This window comes from Chinchilla lanigera, unplaced genomic scaffold (genome assembly GCF_000276665.1).
Source record: "Chinchilla lanigera isolate Chin_1 unplaced genomic scaffold, ChiLan1.0 scaffold00003, whole genome shotgun sequence".
Lineage (NCBI taxonomy): Eukaryota > Metazoa > Chordata > Mammalia > Rodentia > Chinchillidae > Chinchilla > Chinchilla lanigera.
The window spans coordinates 51,079,038-51,098,733 of NW_004955404.1; the positions used below are offsets into that span (position 1 = coordinate 51,079,038).

Below are 19,696 nucleotides of genomic sequence, written 5' to 3' on the forward strand. Positions count from 1 at the left end.
CTTTTCAGTAAAATGTGTTTCCTGTATACATCATATTGTTGGATTTTGTTTCTTAATCCACTGTGCCAGTCTGTTTCTTTTGACTGGTGAATTGAGACCATTTACATTTATGGTTATAACTGATATGTATTGGCTTATCATTGTTATGTTATTTATTGCTGTTGGTTTCCTACTTTTTCTACCTGTTTAATTGCTTGCTGTCCTTGAGGGTTCTTTTCTATTGTTATTCTTGAGATTGTGGTCATTTTTTTCTCTGTCTCGAAATCTTTTAGTACTCTTTGTAAGGATGGTGTGGCACTCATGAAGTTCTTCAGTTGTTCTTTGTTGTGGAAATGTTTTATTTCTCCCTTAAATTTGAATGATGGTTTGACAGGATACGTCAGACTTGGTTGGAAGCTGTTTTGTCTCAGGACCTGTAGTACTTCGCTCCAAGCTCTTCTCGATTGGAGGGTTTGTGTTGAGAAGTCTGCCATGATTCTGATGGGCTTCCCTTTATAGGTAATCTGTTTCTTTTCTCTAGCAGCTTTTAATATTCTGTTCTTTTGCTGGAGATCTGGGAACTAGACTATTATATGTCTGGGTGTAGTTTTATTTTGGTTGTGGTTGTTTGGAGTTCTATATGCGTCATTTACCTGTATATCAGGTTCTGTTTCCATGTTTGTGAAATGTTCTGCTATTATTTCTGCAAATATTCTTTTTATGTTGTTTGTGTTGCCTCCTGCTGTTTTATTGACTCCTGTTTATCTTACATTATTCCTCTTTGCCTCATCTTGCAGCTGTTGGATTGATTTTTCCTGGTTGTTTGTTGATTTTAAGAGATCCTTTCTTTCATGATCGCTAGCTGCCATGTTGTCTTCAAGTTCTGAAATTCTATCTTTGGCTTCATTCAAGCAGTTTTTCCAGCTTTCAGTGGAAGTTTTGATTTCCTGTATGTCTCTTTGAATCTGTTTCATGCATTCTAGTTCATTCCTGTGTTGTTCATTTAATGTTTCCGTCAGTTTCCTATGCTCATCTATTTTTTTATGTATTTCTTCTTTAGATGTGCTGAACAATTCTTTCATTATTATTGTCATTTCATTTTTTGCCTGAGAGATTATTTCTGATCTGATATCTTCTATGGCCTGATGGAGATGTTTCTTTACTTCCGTTGCAATCATTTCAGCAGTTTCAGGTGTGTGTTTACCAAGTTCTACATCATTGTCTCCTGGACTTGTTCTGAGTGGGGTGGAGTTCTGAGATTGTGTTTTAGTTCTTTGTCTTGTCGTGTTTGATGGTGGAGGCAGAACACCCAGTCTCCCTCTTCCCTGGCAGCTCAGCCAAGTTGGCTAGTGTGCCTAGTTTTCCTGGTGGTCAGGCTTGCCCCTCAGTGTCCACTAAGATGTGCTGTTTTGTCTGGGGTCTTCTGGCAGATGGTGAAGTATACCTAGTTCTGCCAGGTCTCAGATGCGAACTGTGATATCAGCTGATGGCAGACTGTCTGATTCAGTGTCCCCTCGCAGCTCATGTCAAGCATATAACCCGGAAGCTGGTTGCACTGGTGGCGCAATCATGGACCAGTGGTCTTGTATCCCCAGGCAGTCCAGGGTGCAGGCAGAACCCAGACATGAATCGCAGTGTCAGCAGTTTGTGGACGACCTGATTCTGTGTCCAAACAGCTCAGGGCATACACAGGAGCCAGACGCAGGCAGCACTGGCAGTGATCATGGATTGCCTGTGTCTGTGACCTCCAGGAGGTCAAGGCACAAGAAAAGCCCAGATGCAAACCACAGTGCCAACAGTTCGTGGACCACCTGCTCTAGTACCTCAGGCGGCGCAGGGCAACGCAGGGAGGGCCCATATGTGAACCCCGGTGTTACTCTGTACACATTTGTGACTAGAAGTAGAATACCTGTTTAAAAGTTACAACCATTTTAAAATTGTATCCAATACCCTATTGCGTTCCATAAAGAGCATGTCAGTTGCTATTTATCCACAGTTTAGAAACCCTGAGCATTTATTATTAGTGAACTTCTAATTATTCTTTAACAAAGACTTTATTTTCAAAGCTTTTGAACTATCATTACTACTTTGAAATTTTACCTGTTTGTATTCTTATATTTCGACAGTCCTAGCAAATTCCCTATTGTTTTTACAATAACAGTAATAACTCTAGGAACATAGTTTTCTAAACCTGCATTTTTATCCAGGTGGAATATTTAAAAGAACATAGTAGTTCTTTATCTCTTCCAATTATCAGGATCCATAGTTAATGAGAGGTCACTATTCTTGGTTTGCTAGCTTTGTTGTAAGAAGTATATATGATCCATTCCAGTGCTCTTTTCATTTGCAAATTACAGAAATTCTCAAATACCTGGATGGAGTGCAGCTTGAATAAAGTTACTGCATCTGGTTACCATGTCTGTCTCCTTTTTCTCTTTGAGCTCTGCTTTCCTCTGATTTGACAACAACCTTAGACAGGCTCTTTCTGCCTGCCAGCCAAATTAGGTTTATGTCATGCTTACAGTTAGAAATACCAACAAAACAAAGGTGCTTTTGCAGAGCATCCACAGAAGGAAGACCTAGTGGAGAAGCCCTCAGTGGGAGTTCATCTGACGTGTCTCGGAGCAGTAAGGAGGAAAGGAGGAATAAGAGCCTGATCACAGTAGAGCCAAGAAGGGCTTTGCCTTGATGATATGAGAGATAGGAGTCACGGAAATGGGATAGAAGAGTTACACAATCCCAATAAACAACACTGTAGAAATCAGTATGGAGATTCCTCAGAAAGTAAAGTTAGAAATTCCATTTGACCGAGCTGTTCCCCTTCTAGGTGTCTTCCTGAAAGAATTAAAGACATCCTACTACAGTGATACATGCATACCCATGCTTATAGCAGCACAGCTCATAATAGCTAAATCTTGGGAAGTAGTCTGTATGTTCATCTGCAGATGAGTGAATAAAGAAAATGTATTTATGCATAAGGAAATACTATTCTGCCATAAAGAAAGATAAAATTGAGTGACTTGGAAAGTGGATGCACCTTGAGACATAATATTAAAAGAAATAAAACTGACACACAAGTTTAAATATTGCATGATTTCTCTTCTCTGAGAAACCCAAATTATACATAAAGAGCAAAATAGAAGATAAGAGGAAATAGGAAGATAGATCTTTCTCAGACAGGAAGAGGATCAAGTGATAAAGGGAGGGGGTGGGAAAGGGGATGAAAAGAAATTAGGATGTTTTTATGTACATGAACCAACTCTAAACAAAGAATGTAAACATCATGCACTGCACACTTATAGTACTAATAAAAATCCCATATGGAAATTTGTGATCCAGAGATAGATTTGTCCAGTGACCAAAAACTTGCTACTCTTGACTTAAATCTCTCTATCTGGCTTAGTGGAATTCCTTAGTTTTGCTTGGAAACAGAGTAGTATAGGGAAAAGAATCTAGGGGTAGGGTCAGTTAGGCCTGGGTTTTAAACCAAGCTTTATTTAATAGTTTGTTTTGCCCAAGTTATTTGACCCCTAAGCCTTGGCTTCATCTCTTAAAAGAATAAAATGTCAAGAATTAATACCTCATTAAGTGATGCAATTACTAGCATTCCTTTGTGTGTGTGAGTATGTGTGTGGGGGGAGGGGGGGTGCTGGGAATTGAATAACCCAGGGCCTTTTCACTAAGGCATATCCCTGTCTTTTATTTTTTATTTTTAAATTTTGAGACAGGATCTCACTAAATTGCCTAGGAAGGAATTGAACTTGCTTGCATTCCTCCTGTGTCAACCTTGTAAAGTGCTGGTAATACATGCATATGTGAGCCAGGCATGGTGGCTCGTGCCTGTAATCCCAGTACTCAGGAAGCTGAGATGAGAGGATCACTGCAAGTTGGAGGCCAGCCTGGGCTACAAAGTGAGTTCAAGGCCAGCCTGAACTGCATAGTGAAACCTTGTCTCAAAAAGAAAACAAACAAAAAACCAAGCATATTTAACAATACCTGGCTACTAGTGATCTTAAATGCACCATTGCTGGCAGTGTAAGGGAAACTAGGGAAGGAGAACAAATAAAAATGATACTTAATGTGTACTTTAACACAATTAGGAAAAGTTGTAGAAAGCATCATTTTGAAAACAAATTATGTTCTCCATCACCCATCTCTTCTTTTCTGTGCATGCCAGCTTCTATACCTCTGCAGAATACCCTTCTCCAAATAAGATGATATGCAGTTCCCAACAGATTTTACATTCTGAGCTGCTACAGGGAGTTGAACATAATGATCTTCTCTGCCTGTGTTGATGAATTGATGGATGTGTATAGCTTACACATCCTCTGTCATAGACCAATTGACTGTCCAGGGTATAAGGTACCACCATAGACCCCTGTTAATCGGATAACTGACTTCAAGACCAGTCTGATTATTTATAACTGATCATGTTGATGGTTGAAGGACTGGTGAAAGAGAGGTGCTTGGCAGATAGTCACACTGAACATTAGGATTCCATGGTTTTCTCCAGATGTCATGGCACACACCTGTAATCCCAGCATTTGAGAGGCTGAGGCAGGAGGATTGCAGCAAATTTGAGACCAGCCTGCGCTACATAGGAAGTTCAAGGACAGCCTGAACTACAGGGCAAGTCTGTCATAAAAAAATTGTCATGGTCTTCATCTCATGTTTTATAGCCTCCAGAGTCCTTGTCAAGTGCATGGCTAAATTAGTTCCTATAAATCCCTCTCCCTTAGCCACTTGTACTGCTCTCATATTTTATTAGCACAAGCATTTTCTGAGATGGTGTCTCTTTTGTGTAACAGAAGTAAAAAAGAAATAGTGACTTTTTCTGTCATGTATCCACCTTAATAAGAGTTAGATAATATCTTAAATAAAATTCTAAAACAAGTATTTTAAAATAGTTTACTACTCTGGAGTGACCACCCTATAATTTCTCACTGTTGTTACCATTAGAAGACCTCGGGATTTTGGTGTCTTACAGGTTCATGCAAACGTTCAGCTTTCTCTGTCAAATAACTTTTATTTTTTTCTTTTTATTCTAGTGAGGAGGTAGATTTAGAACTTCCAAGCACTGAGAATGAGTATATATCGACTTCTGAGGCTAATGCTGTGGAACCCAAAGTGGTATTTAAGGAAAAAACAGTCACTTCTCTTGGAGTTGTGGCAGATGGAGTGGCCCCAGTCTTCAAAAAAAGAAGAATTGAAAATGGAAAATCTAGAAATTTAAGGCAACGAGGTGATGATCAGTAATTGCTAAAGATCTTTTTGTATGTGCATTTTGGCCAAAATGGGGACTTACACCTCCTACAGCTTCTCTGCATTTATTTCTGAGTACGTTGATGATGAAAATTTAGATTTATTTTAAATATATTTTATGTGAATTAAGATAAATCTTTTTCATGTGAAATTTATTTTTGTTCCTAAAATGGGAGCCTCTCACAGTGCTATGTAATACAGTGTATTATGTTCATTGTCTAAAAATTGCTAATTATGTCACACCTTAAGATACTATGTGTCTGTTATTTAAAATATGGAAAACCAAGATCTTTATTCCATTCTTACTCGTGTGAACATATTTATCCTACATTGAAAATACATTGGTTTTGCATACTGATGTTAACTGTTACTCAAAAAAGAATCAGGGCACATAAGAGAAGATTCACAGCCAGTTGACAATGTGGTTCTGAGGGTCCTAGCCAGAGGTTGATGGGGAAAATGTATGTGTGTTGGTTTACCTTACTCAGTTTGAGTTCAAAGGCCAGAACCAGGAACAGCTCAGGTACTTCAAATGAGCTTAAACTGGAGCAAAGACTGGACCAAAGGTAGAAATGTGTATTTTGCCTATGTTCAGTTTAAAGCAACAAATGTTGCTTAAGCATTATAACTTTGAGCCAAGCATTATGCTAGAAACCAGGGATGTACAAAAAAAAGACGTCCTTATTCTTCAGGAGCTCACGTTATAATTTAGGCCTTTTTTCCAGTCATGCACTTTTTTTTGACAGCTTTATATGTGCTGGAAAATATTTTAAAGTTTTATTTAAAGCTATGTGGATAAAGGCATGAAGGTCTCTGACTTCAACACATGTTTTTAGTGTTCAGTTATGCATATTAGAAATTTCCTATTTTCTGGTTAGATTTCTTAAAAAGTAGAATTTTGTCATTTAATCTATTTGAAGTAGATTCTTTCCATTTTACAAACTTACTGTAAAATTATATTTTTAAAATTGTACAGTATTTAACTTTTGGTAGCAGATATTTGTCTTTTGAGTAGTACTACTATACATATAGGAACAATAGCTTATTAAAGACTTCATAAAAAAATAAATACTGCTTTTGTTGAGTTTTTTCACTTTGGATTTCTTTTTCCCCTTGTAATACTGATCAGTCATTTTAGCATTGGTGAAATAGAATTTGGAGATTGTCTTTGAATTTCAGTCTGTTTATTTGGATACTTGATGAATATAAATGCCTAAACTTTTCCCTCAATTGTGAAGAAATATTTTGTAGTTTGAGATGGTAGCTGGTTTGTCATGTAGTTGAGGAGGGCATTTTGGTACTTTTTTTGGTCTTTTTTGAGACAGGGTCTCACTATGCGGTTCAGGCTGGCCTTGAGCTCACTTTGTAGCACAGGCTGGTCTCGAACTCACAACGATCTTCCTGCCTCAGCCTCCGAGGTGCTGGGATTACAGGCATGTGCTGCAACACCGGGCCTTTTTTTTTTTTAAAGATGAGATCTCTCCATACCTCTGGCTGGCCTTGACATCATCCTCAAATGATCTTAACTGCCTCCTCCTCAGGAGCTGAAACTGTAGACCAGTACCCAGCTCCTGATGTTTTTTCTTCCTTTTTTTTTTTTTTTTTTTTTTTTTTTTTGGCAGCACTAGCAGTCAAACCCAGAATCTTGTGCATGCCAGGTAAGCGCTATACCAATGAGCTACATTACCAGCCCTCTTGACTTTTTTACATTTTTATATATGTTGGTAGGTTATAAAAATACATTTTATTATAAATATAGAATCAAAGAGTTTTTTTAAATCCCAGTAAATCCCAGTATTTACTACTTAAATCCCAGTATTTACTACTTAATACAGTCTGTATAAATTCTGAGAACTATATTAGGAAGCAACAGTACCAGGTATTTATATATTAAGTAATATCACTGCTCATATGTAGGTATATCATACATACTTGCATAAATTAGAAAGTGTTTTTCGGTATCATTGCACCAATATTCTACTGACTTAATTGCTATATTTTTATAGTATGTTTTAACTTCTGGTAGAGAAAATATTGTGATCCTACCTTTTTAAAGGTTTTCTTTTTTTTTTGCTACCAGGAATCAAACTCAGGACCTTGCACTTGCCAGGCAGGCGCTTGTGCCACTAAGTTATATCCCCGGCCCTAAAGGTTTTCATAACTCAAAGCCATTTGTTATTTCAAATAACATTTTGTCAAGTTGTCTCCCTTTTCCAAAAAATGAAAACAAAAAAAATATGCTTTGGTACTACACCTGTTGAGTTGGAAGTAGCTGGCATCTTTCTGACATTGTTCTCATCAACATGTTTTTTCGTTTAGTTGGTTCCTTTATGTCCATTTAAAGTCTTGGCTGGGGGATATAGCTCAGTGGCACAAGTGCCTGCCTGGCAAGCACAAGGTCCTGAGTTCCATCCCCAGTACCACAAAAAAAAAAAAAAGAAAAGAAATTCGTCCATTTAAAGTTTTATGGGGGCTGGGGAGGTAGCTCAGGTGTATAGCACTTGCCAAGGGTATGTAAGGCAAGCCCTGGTTTCAGTCCCCAGCACTGCAATTTAAAAAAGCATTTTTCTCCGGGCGTGGTGGCACACACCTGTAACCCCAGCACATGAGAGGCTGAGGCAGGAGGATCATTGCAAGTTGGAGACTGGCCTGGGCTACAAGGTGAGTTCAAGGCCAGCCTGAACTGCATAGTGAGGCCCTGTCTCAAAAAGACAAAAAATAAATAAAAATGAAAAAGCACTTTTCATACAGACTGTATTCATTTATTTTATTCCCAGTATATCAGTAGCACCTAGTACCTCACAAGCACTTGATATTTGTTGTGTAGATGTCAGTTTTCATCTGTCAAAGTCATGAGTCAAGTAATTTGATAATATAGGTGAAGATGGAAGAATTGGTAATCTTGTACACTGCTAGTAAAAGTATATATTTTTGTTTTCTAATTTTCTGTTTTCTGACATTTTTAAAAAAGCCTTATAGTCAAGTAGAGACAGCAAAGATCTTGAAACATTCACGTGCAAGATAGCCAATCCCTAGTCTCCATTGCTGCCCTCTACCTAATACTGTACAGTCATCCTGTGAGGGCCTGGTTCTAAACCCCACTCCCCAGCAATCCCCTAAATAAAATGGCATGATCCTTTATATAAAACTGCATTGACCTGTACATATATATCCTCTAGTATACTTTTAAATTATCTGTATATTATAATAACATATAATGTGAATATTATGTAAATAGTTTTTGTTTTTTTTGTTTTTTTTTTTTTTGGTTTTTCTCTGGTACCAGGAACCAAACTCACGACCTTGCGCTTACCAGGCAGGCGCTTTGCCGCTGAGCTAAATCCCCAGCCCCTATGTAAATAGTTATATTCTTCAGGGAAAAGAAAAGTCTGTATATGTTCAGTACAGTTTTTCTGAGTACTTTTGGTCTGTGGTTGGTTGAACCCACAAATGTGCAAACCATGGATAAAGAGGGCCAATTGTGGTTCATTTGTCCTAACTATCTCACAGCCAGGTACCAGGTAAATAGAGCCCAACCCATTGCCCAGAGCCTGCCAGAATTACTCAAACTAGCCAGTCCTAAACTACTTACTCATCTGTGTCCTAAATTTTCCCCAAAATCCTCAAAGAAGGCTCAGGCCTTGATTCCCCTCCCTGACACCCATCATCTTGCCTTCTGCCACCTGATGAAAACCTGGTGTTTCCCCTGTGGTCCTATAGAGCATGTCTTGACATTGTGTCTGGGATCTTTGAATATTATAAACTTCCAAGCCTCTTTTTCATCTCCTCATGGGCTTTAGTATACCCAGCAGTTACGTTCTTAAAAGTATACATCAATAAAATCTCTACAGAAGCTGGACGTGGTGGCACACACCTGTAATCCCAGCACTCAGGAGGCTGAGGGAGGAAGATCGTTGAGAGTTCAAGACCAGCCTGGGCTACAAAGTGAGCTCAAGGCCAGCCTGCACTACGTAGTGAAACCCTGCCTCAAAAACAAATAAAAAAACAAAATCTCTACAGAGAGCAAACTTTCAATAAATCAAATTAAAAGCATATGTTTGTTGGCCTTTAAATTTCATTTCCAGAAATATACCCTATAAATTCATGCATATGAGAGATGATATTGATAAGATTAATAAATGTAGCATTACTTATAAATCAGAAATTGGAATTGACCTAAGGTCTACCAGTGCAAAAATAGTTGAAGTAATTTTGCTATACCCGTTCAATGCAACACTGTACAGCTGTTTAAAGAAAGGAGTCTTGTATGTATTTTCATGGACTGATTTCCAATATTAGATCAAAAAAGCAAGACCTAGAACAGGAAAGAATGCAAGTTTAGTATGAGTCATTACCAATCCCTGTTTGGCTATCTAGTGGCTGTTTAGACCTTAGGCAAATTATTCAACTTGTCTGTGCCTCAATTTTCTTACCTGTACACAATAAAAGTGTCTACCTCTAAGACTTAGTTTGAGAAATAATAGATTTAATGTATTTATACAGTAACAATTCAAAATCTTAGCTATTATCTACATTAAAAGTATATATAAGTGGCTGGGGATATAGCTCAGTGGCACAGTGCCTGCCTGGCAAGTGCAAGATCCTGAGTCAATTCCTGGTACCAAAAAAAATAAAAATATATATAGGTCTAAAAAATGTAAAAAGAAAAACACAAGGATCAAATTTCCACTGAATAGCACAATTACTCTTTTTTTCTCTTCCCAGTTCTCTCCCGTGCAATGCAAATGTCCATTTACTTGCAAGTTAGGTATTCTCTAGTTTGAAGTACATAGTTGAGTTGAGATATCTGTGTGGTCCCTTTTGCAACAAAGAGAAGTCTTGGGTTTTGACTCGGGTTGAAACACTATATTAAAATTAATTCACTGGAAAGTAGTGGTGATTAGGCAATGTGAATGTACTTAATTACTCTCAACTGTATACTTAAAATTGATAAAATGATTAATGTATATGTATTTGACCATAAACACACACAGGATTTAATTTGCAAATACATTCTTGTTAAAAACATCTCTCAGTATTGCTAAGGTGAAAAGGGTTCATAGAAACATTTCTGTCAACCTATATTTATTGAGTACATGTTTTTAAGCATATAAACTCACTAACCTGGGTTAGGCTGTCTTCATCTAAGCCTATCATTTGCTGATCTAGCTCACTCTTCACAAAAAAACAGCACAGTTATCTTCCATGGAAAATCTTTTTGCATATTTCCTTTTCCCATCTCAGTATATCAAATCTATTGGCATTTAAATCTCCCATTTCATTTTCCCATTCTACTTTTAATTGGTTATGTATTCCTAGTCTGAAAACACTACATTCTTGTTATAGCAAATTCAGAAAATAGAAGGAGATTAATTGGGCTTATATGTTGTAATTTATACTGGACAACTCAATTTTCACTTACAGTTCAGCATAATTTTTAATAATGCCTCCCTTTCACTTTTAAAAATGTGCTGATCGGTTAATAAGTCATATGGTCATGCAATTTATGAATGAAAATACTCTAATGGAAAATTCTTATTTTTCCCATTGCCAAGTTGAGAACTCTCATTTCTTCTCTTTCTTGCTTCCCCTCCTCCTTTTTGACCCTCTCTTCTCAACATACTGTCCCTGTATTGTCCTCTAACAAGAGAAAGGAGAGAAAGGTGACACCTGACTTACCTGAGCCCCAGAGGAGGAAGTGCCCCATCTCAAGTGCTCACACACACATACGCAGGCCAAGTTCAAGTTAACTGTTCACTGGGTAGAATTTACCATGTCCTGTCCCTGCTGCTCTGAACCATACCCCACCCAGCACAAAAATTGGTAGTATTTATAAATGTATGTCACTCTCAACTCTTCTTCTATCAACACTTGAGACTGCCAATTTTATTTGTTCCTTACCAGTCAGTATCTTTATTTTCTTTTGAAAAATTAGTATATGTTTAAAATGTATGAGTACATTCATTGTGGAGAAATGGTATGTGCACGTATCAACTCTTGATCCTTTTTATACCCATTCTCCTCCCCTCCCCCACCCTCGGGCCCCTTCCCATCTCCAGTCTTCCTCTTTCCTATAATCTTTTATTTTGTGCTTTATTCACACTTTGGGTTTCTTTTATAAAAGATACAATTTTAGTTATGTTTCTCATTGCTGAGACAAACCCCCAACACCCAAAATGAAGAAAGAATTATTTAGCTCACAGTTCATAGAGGTTTCAATCCATAACTGGCTGGCTCCAAGTCAGGGTGGCATGGCAGACAGGTATTGCAGAGAAGAAATAGTTTGTGATGGGCAGAAGGCAGCAAAGCAACAAGGGAGGACCACAGCTCTTTCCCTTATATCTTACTTAGGCTACTAAGGGTGAGTAGTAATCACACCCTTAATCCTAGTGCCCTTGATCCTAGCATTGCACCATCAATGAATTCCAGCATCACACACTAGATTCAGAAACCTCTGAAAAAGCCTCACCTATGATTCCATGAGGCCTTGAGGGGAGATCCAGACACAAGCTGTAACAGATACCATGTGATATTTAACCTACATCTGATTTACTTCACTTAGTTTATTCATTTTTCTACAAACAACTCATCTTTATCCTTTATGACTGAATAGTACTGCACTGCATTGTGTAAAAGTACATTTCCTTTATCTACTTATCTGTTGGTGGACATATAGGCCATTTCCAAGATTTAGTGTTTATGAATTGTGATACTATAAGCATAAACATCATGTATTACTGTAATGTGATGTCTTGAATTCTTCATGGGAGAGGCCAAAACGAGATATACCTTGGTCGAATGGAATTTCTATTTTTAGTTTTTTGAAGAATCTCCAACTTATTTCCATAGTGCTTGTTCTAGTTTACATCCCCACCAACAATATAGAAGGGTAAGTCTTTCCCTACAACCTCCCTAGAATTTGTTGTTTTTTGAGTTCTTGATAATAGACATTCTTTCTGGCATAAGATGGAATCTCAATGTTGTTTTGATTTGTATTTCTTTAATGGACAAAGTTGCTCAGTGTTTTTTCATGTACCTAGTATCCATTTGTACTTCTGAGAATTGTGTGTTCTTTTCAGTTGCCCACTTTCTGATTGGGTCTTCCTTTTGAGGTGTCTATCCCATTCTATAGGCTGTCTTTTTGCTTTGTTGGTTGTTTCCTGTGCAGAAGCTTTTTAATTCCATATGATGCCATTTGTTGGTTGTTGCTTGTCTTGATTACTTTTCTTTCATTGCTGAGACAAAATACCTGACGCCCAAAATTAAGGAAGGAAAGGTTTATTTAGCTCACAGTCCATGGAGGTTTTAGTCCATACTCAGCTGGCTCCAAGGCAGGGTGGCACACGACAGAGGGCAACCTTTCATGGCAGCGAAAGACAGCAAAACAACCAGAGCAAAAGGGAGGAATGGCGGCAAGCAGCCTCTTTCTCTCCCTTACATATGCAAACTATCTGCCCCAGGGCAGGTATAGCACTCACACCCATAATCCCAGCATTGGATCATGGATCAATCATAAAGCTTGCCCCCATGACTACATAAGGCTTTGGGGGGACATCCAGACACAAACATAACATTGGTGTTATTTCTTGCACAACTGAGTTTCTGTTCTGAAAGCCCTTGACTGTGCTTATGTGTTCAAGAGTTTTGCCTATTTTGTCTTCCAGCAGATTTAGTGTTTCTTTTTTTTTATATTTAGATCTTTGATTCATTTTGATTTGATTTTAGTTCAGGGTGAGAATTATGGTCTAGAGTCATTCTTCGCCATGTGGGTAGCCAGTTTTCCCAGCCCATTTGTTAGAAAGGCTATCTTTTCTCAAACTTTTTTTTTTTTTTTTTTTTTTTTTTTATGAGCAGCTTTTCCTCCTGTCAGGCACTTCCACCATGCCATTTCTGCCTTGGAGCCAGTCAACTACAGTGTGAAAACATGAGCCAAAATAAACCTTTCCTCCTTTAAATTGCAGGTGTTGGACAGTGTCCCAGTGATGAGAAGTGATTAAAATAAGGTGTCTCTTCTAGGGAACATATGGTTGGGTTTTATGCTCTTGTCCAATCTGCCAGTTTGTATCTTCTGCTTAGGGAGTTAAGAGCATTTTCACTGAGTTATTATTGTAATCTAGTTACTGGATCCTGTCATTCTGTTATTTTTCCAGTGCTGATTCCTTTATTTTTTTCTTTTGTTTACTATGCATGTTAGATGTGTTGTTTCCTTTGGTCTCTTTGGTACTGGTGCTGTCTCTGTAAGGATTCTTTTAAATGTATTCTGCAAATGCTGATTTATGTATTTCCTTAGAGTCTAATTTTCCATGATATAGATATCTACATTGATTTTTTTTTTTTTTTTTTTTAGGGCTTCAGAAACTTCACTCTAGCTCTCCTCACCTTCAAGTTTTTTGTGCTGAGAAATTTGCTGTTATTCAACAGGTTTGTTTTTATAGGTTACTTGCTGCTTCCTTATAATAGCTTTCAGTATTCTTTTTGTCAAATTTCTGGAATTTAGATTATGTGTTGTGGAGAGTTTCTTCTCAGATCATGCCTATTTGAGGTTCTATATGCCTCTTGGTACTTGAATATTGAATTCTTTTTCTAGCTTTGCAATTTTTTCTACTATCATTTCAGTCAATAAATTTTTATATCTTTTGAGTCATCTCATTTTTCTTTTATTCCCATATTTCAAAGGTTTTTTGAGATGGGGCTGGTGATTTAGCTGAGCGGCACAGCACCTGCCTGGCAAGCGCAAGGTCATGAGTTTGATTCCCAGTACCGGAAAAAGAACAAAAAAAAGAAAAAAGTTTTTTGAGAAGCTGTTTTTGAGAAGCTGTTGGATCCCACTTCCATGATATCTTGTTTTTAGGGTGTATCATATTATATCATATTTGTTTTGAAGTTCTGACACTTTGTCCTCACAGTGGTCAATTCTACTACCTATGCTTTCCATTTAAATTTTCATATCCTGAAAATTTTTGTTTGATTTCTTTTCATAATTTCTAATTTTTACCAAAGTTGTCACCCATATCTTGTATTTTTTTTATTTTTGGTTTTTTTCTCTGGTACCGGGAACCAAACTCACGACCTTGCGCTTGCCAGGCAGGCACTTTGCCGCTGAGCTAAATCCCCAGCCCCCCATATCTTGTATTAACTCAATCAGATTATTTTCTGTTTCTTCTTTAAACTCTCTGAACTTTTTATTAACTAAATTTTTATTGGTTTATTTAAATCTTCCTTAGGCTTGCTAAATATTTTATGAATTTGCTTATATGTTTCTTCTTTGATCTCCTCAAACATTTTGACTATTCTGTTTTTGAGTTATTTTCGTTCTCTTCTTCAGTGCCTGTAAAATCATCTTTGGGAGAGTTAATCCCAAATCATTTACTCCTAAGGGAGCTTGCCTCTTGTGGGCCTGACCTAACCAGGTGAAGCCTTAAGAAGAATGGCAATCTGCTGGTGACAGATACTTCACACATGAATGGGTTTAAGAAAATTCTTTATTGCTGTCTTTGAAGATGGAGGGACTATGTGTCAAAGAATATGTAGGTATTGAGACCCATTTCTGGCTAACTGCCAAGAAGGAAAGGGAGACCTCGGTCCTACTGTCCTATGAAACTGGTTGATTCTGTCAATTTGAGTTTAGTTAAGAGAAGTTTAAATCAGCTCAGCAATTCTAGGGTATAGAAGGGTATAGAACTTCTATACACTCTAGGGTTTAGAAGACCCACCCTAGGGCAGCTCATCACCTGGATGGTGTAAAGGGGAAATGAGGAAGGATGGATCTGCTTCTGTTCTTCAAGGGAGCTGCAGTTTTCACCTTCAGTTTGGATGTCATCTCCTGGCTTCCAGACCACAGATTCTTCGGCTTCCTGTGCAGACTGTTGAGGCTTCTAGCACAGACCCATCTGCCTCCTGATATGGACTTGCACGAGACACTGCAGTGAGCTCGACCTTGAACTGAATCCTTTGGTCTCCAGTGTGCAGACAACTTCTGCATGCTTCCTCATCCAGCTCTGAGGGTGGGCATCATAAGCCAATCTTGTAAATTTTTATGCATTTGTATATCTTGTGTTCATCTGTTTCTCTAGTAAACACTGACTGATACAGCTAACAAGTTGATTAAGTTTACAAGGGGATCTTCCTCAGTCTCCAAATGAGACTTGTCAACCCCTTCAATTTCAGCCTTCTGCAGAAAAGAATCTAGCCCAAACCATCCTTGGTTCTGAAATGTACAGAGCACTGAGCTAAGAAATTGTAAATTTAAATCACTATTTATGGTTGACAGGTTTTTCCAGCGCAGAGAGAAGCAAAGCAGAATAAAATGCCTTTATTGTGGGTGTGGAGAAGACCACAAGGAAAGAGAGAGAAAGAGAGACATAGAACTTCTGAGGGTCTTTCATGGGGCCCAAGGTTATATAGCCCCAAGCTGGAGGTGGGGTTTAGGAGGCAGACCACCTGACATGGCAGACCAGGATTGGGTGGGAACATGGGAAAAGGGAACAGGATATTACAAAAAGCGAAGTAGGAAGTCCTAATTTGACTCAGCGGAAGAAGGGTAGGGCTTAGCACATGGCCTCTAGTGTCCAGCGCCATATTGGTTGGATGCCATAGTCACTGAGCACCATACCACACGACCTCCAGCACCATATTGGCTTTGTGCCATAGCAACTCAGCAGGAATTACAGCGGGGCAAGAAACCAATCATTGGCTCCATGGAGGAGCCCTGGGTAATCAGGACTATGGAGGAACAAGAAAACAGCCTGTTGCTAGACGAAGGTGCAAGTCTCTCGGTCCTTCTTTTCAATCCTGGCCTTCCTTCCAGCCATCACACCTCAGTGACAGAAGTCACTGGTGAGGAGGTAATATGCTATTTTTGACAGCCCTTAGGCTGCAACTACTTGTTAAATCCTTCTTTCATATCCCTGTCTTCCTGAGAAATCATTTTATATTACAGCAGCCATTGATATTTTCCTACTAATCTATCCATAGCTCTGTAATATTTGTATTGTTTCTATGGTATTTTGTAAATGGATGCATGTTTATTATCACGTGTTTCTTACAACAACCATTGAGAATAGTTAATGACTATTCAATAGGTCACTCATGTATAGCTCTATTTATTTTCTTTAGAAGCCACTTTGAAGATACCAAAGTATAGTACAACAACTATTGATAATCTCCTACCTCTTTTGTAACTCACTATTATTTGTTTGTTTTCCTGAGAAACTATCTTGTAGATAACGATATGTAAAACAATAACCACTAATAATTTCTTACCACTTTGTCTGTAATTTGGTAAGCCCACCCTATCATTATGTTATCCTTTTTTTACTCTTTAAAATAAAAAAAAAAAAGAAACCAATCATTGGTACTATGTTAACATGATATATCTTTCTTCTATTCTCTTACTTTGATCTTATCTATGTCCTATTCAAACTGTACCTCTTCTAAGCAGCTTATATTTGGGTCTTACATTTCTGCTAGTGTGACAGTGTTTTTTTTTTTAATTGCATGTTATTTCTTTGCTGTTGTTTTATCCTCCATTTCTCTGTTAATCCCTTTTTGGATTAATCAAATATTTTTAATTATCTCATTTTTCTATTCTATATAATTTAACATATGTTCATTTAGTATTATTTGACTACCTACTCTACAGCCATGACACTCAAAGTTATTTTCATAATAATTCTAAGATTTCATTTTTCTTTTTCACTTATTTTTCTTGTGAGTGTAATTTTTCCAGAAGCCACATGGCATGTGATATTGCAAAAGATTTAATGCAGGATGTATAGCAATGTACCTACATTCTTCTAGGGCATTATTATAAACTAAACTGTGCCCTCTATTTGCACATTGAAGCCCTAACTCCTAGTACTTCCGAATAGGACTATGTTCGGATATATGTGATAATGTCTAAGGGGGATTAAGTGAACTCCTAGAGATAATCAACCTTTCAAAAGTCATTCATTAAAAACTAACAGTGTCTTTCCATTTAGTCCTTGTCTTTTGGTCCATTGTTTCATATATATTTAATTCTACATATTTTAAACTACTACAGATATTATTACTGTTATTGGTGTACCCAATCTTTGTTTATATTACCCATATATTTTGCTTTTCTGTGATTTTCATTCTGTCCTGAGGTTCCTTGTTCTAAGCAGGATTGTTGCCTTCAGCCTCATAAAGTCCTTCGGCATTAATTGCAGTATTTTCTTAGATTATCTCAGCTTTTATCTCTATTGCACTATGAGAGGATATTCTCACATATAATGAGTTCTACACTGGTGTTTTATTTGTTTCTTGTTTTAATTACCTAAAACATAGTGACAATTTTCTTCAGGATTCCAGAGTTCTCATCAAAAAAGAATAGTGAAGGTTTTTTTTTTTCTTTTCCTCTACCTGCTTTTAAGATTTTCTCTTTGCACTTATTTCTCACATATTTTTTGTGATATGCCTTGATGTAGAAGTCTTTTTGTGTTTAAATTATATTTAATATAGTTGGGGCTTCTTGAGGCTTTGTTATGGTGACTTTCATCAGAGTAGGGAAGCAGTAGCCAACATTTTTCAAATATTGCTTCAGGCTAGCTTTCTTTCTCAGACTAGAATTCCAATTCTCATAGGCTAGATCATGTATACTATCTCTTAAAGTTTTCTGTATTTTGCATCATTTTTATCTCTTCATCAAACTAGATATGTTATACTTACCAATTTTATTATTTAATAACCACTGTACTATTTTTAACCCAAAGCTATATTTTCAAATCCTAATTTTACATATTTTCTTTGTGAAATTCTCATTTTCCTTTTAAATTGTTATCATATACTATGGAGTTCACTGTGATACCTTCGCTCATACATGTGTTGATCATGACCATCCTTTATTCTGCTCTGCAGCAGCGTCCTCTCCCTTTCCTCCCAGGCCCCTTTCTATCCCTTCATAATCCCTCTGCTACTTTCAGTTCTTTCTCTCTCTCTCTTTTTGGTTTCTACGTATGAAAGAAAGCATGTGATACTTGGCTTTCCGTGTTAGGAAACTGCTTAGTTTGATTAACTTGACGTCCTCCAGTTCTATCCATTTTCATCTAAGAAATTATCATGGAAATTGGTGGCAAAGGAAAGCAACACACATCATCTCTGCCAGGAAGACATGGAGAGACCAGAAGGGAAGGAGCATGATGTGACGTTCCAGCAGCACCCACCAGCCCCACACGCTGTGTGTCTCCCTCACACAGTTCGATGGACTCTGCTATTCAGCTGACAACCGTACCTGGCTGCAACATGCTCCCTGTGCTCTCTGCTCCACACTGACTTGCCCATCTGCAGCTTCCTTGAATAAGAGAAAGGCCCACAGGATGCACCGAAAGCATTGGGCAGTGTGGCCACACCTGCCTCCATCTGTCCACTGTACAGGGTGGGCTGCCTTGCTGAGAAGCTCAGTTACGGAGCAGGAGGGCGAGGCAGCGCCATTCCTGACGCCTGGTTCTCTCCCAGGTACTATGGTGGACTCACTGATGGTTGGTCCACCCTCCCTTCACCTCAGGGCTCCACTACAAGGTCCCTGCGTCATACTGGGGCGGGGTGTGCCACACCATGGCATGCCATGTCATGCCACTGCTCTGCTGGAACATGGTGTTACCACATCCTGCCAGGATTGTAAACTCTCCAGTAATGAATTCATGAGAGAGAGTTTAAAGTAAAAGAAGATGGTTTATATGCAAAAGAATGGGAAAAAGGGAGACAGACAGCTAGCCGGGGAGGGTGGGTGACAATAGCAGGCAGTGCCCATGGATTCTTGCCCTCAGCTCCTTTGTATTTAGGACTACTGATTTTCCCATCCCCAGCTAGGTGTTGGGGTGGGCAGCTAGGTGTTGTCCCCATCTGATTGGCTCTCTGGCTGTCTTGAGTCCTAGCCAGGGCGCCTCTGTCTGTCTTCTCTCTGGCCATTTGATACCTTCCTGTCCCTCTGTGATGGATGAGCGGGGCCTCGTAGAAACGTGACTTAGAGTTCATGATTGAGTACGGGGGACATGTGAGGTTTACATATTAAATAACAGACCTTACAGGGTTTGCATTTTACCAGAGGTGAGTGAGGGGAGCTGGTTACCCTGGCCTTTCATGTTCCTGGCCACCTCCCCGTGTTGCCTCCCTGTGTTGCCTCCCTGTGTGGACTTTTCCTGCTAAATTCTTACGTTATTGTGTTACCTGGTGCATCCCCAGGTCTAGCTTCTCTCTCTCTCTTTCCTTTCTCTTTCTAATTGTTGGAGTCTAACTGCAGAGGTGAAGCCGCCTTTAGTAAGGTTTCATATTAAGTTCTTCAATAAAATTTAATGAGATTCTATTTTATCCTTTTTCCCAACCTGTCCCTACCCCTGCAGCTCCCTGGCATCCAGTTCAAGGGGCCACACGACACACAGGCCTCACATGTGCATTCTTTTTTTTTTTTTCCCCCGGTACTGGGAATCAAACTCAT

General features: G+C 38.4%; 1 protein-coding gene across 2 annotated transcripts in view; it reads left to right on the top strand.

The window, feature by feature from the left end:
• The window catches only part of Wbp4 (WW domain binding protein 4), a gene marked incomplete at its 5' end in the record, with an annotated part of 48,001 nt that extends 32,793 nt beyond the window's left edge, over positions 1–15,208 (top strand). Inside the window, 3 exon segments of one of the 2 annotated variants that reach the window (XM_013516774.1) lie at positions 5,028–5,221; positions 13,589–13,662; positions 14,567–15,208. In XM_013516774.1, the coding sequence (XP_013372228.1) occupies positions 5,028–5,221; positions 13,589–13,662; positions 14,567–14,575 (277 nt within the window). 2 annotated transcript variants of the gene reach the window in all.
• Positions 15,209–19,696: the final 4,488 nt, after the last annotated feature.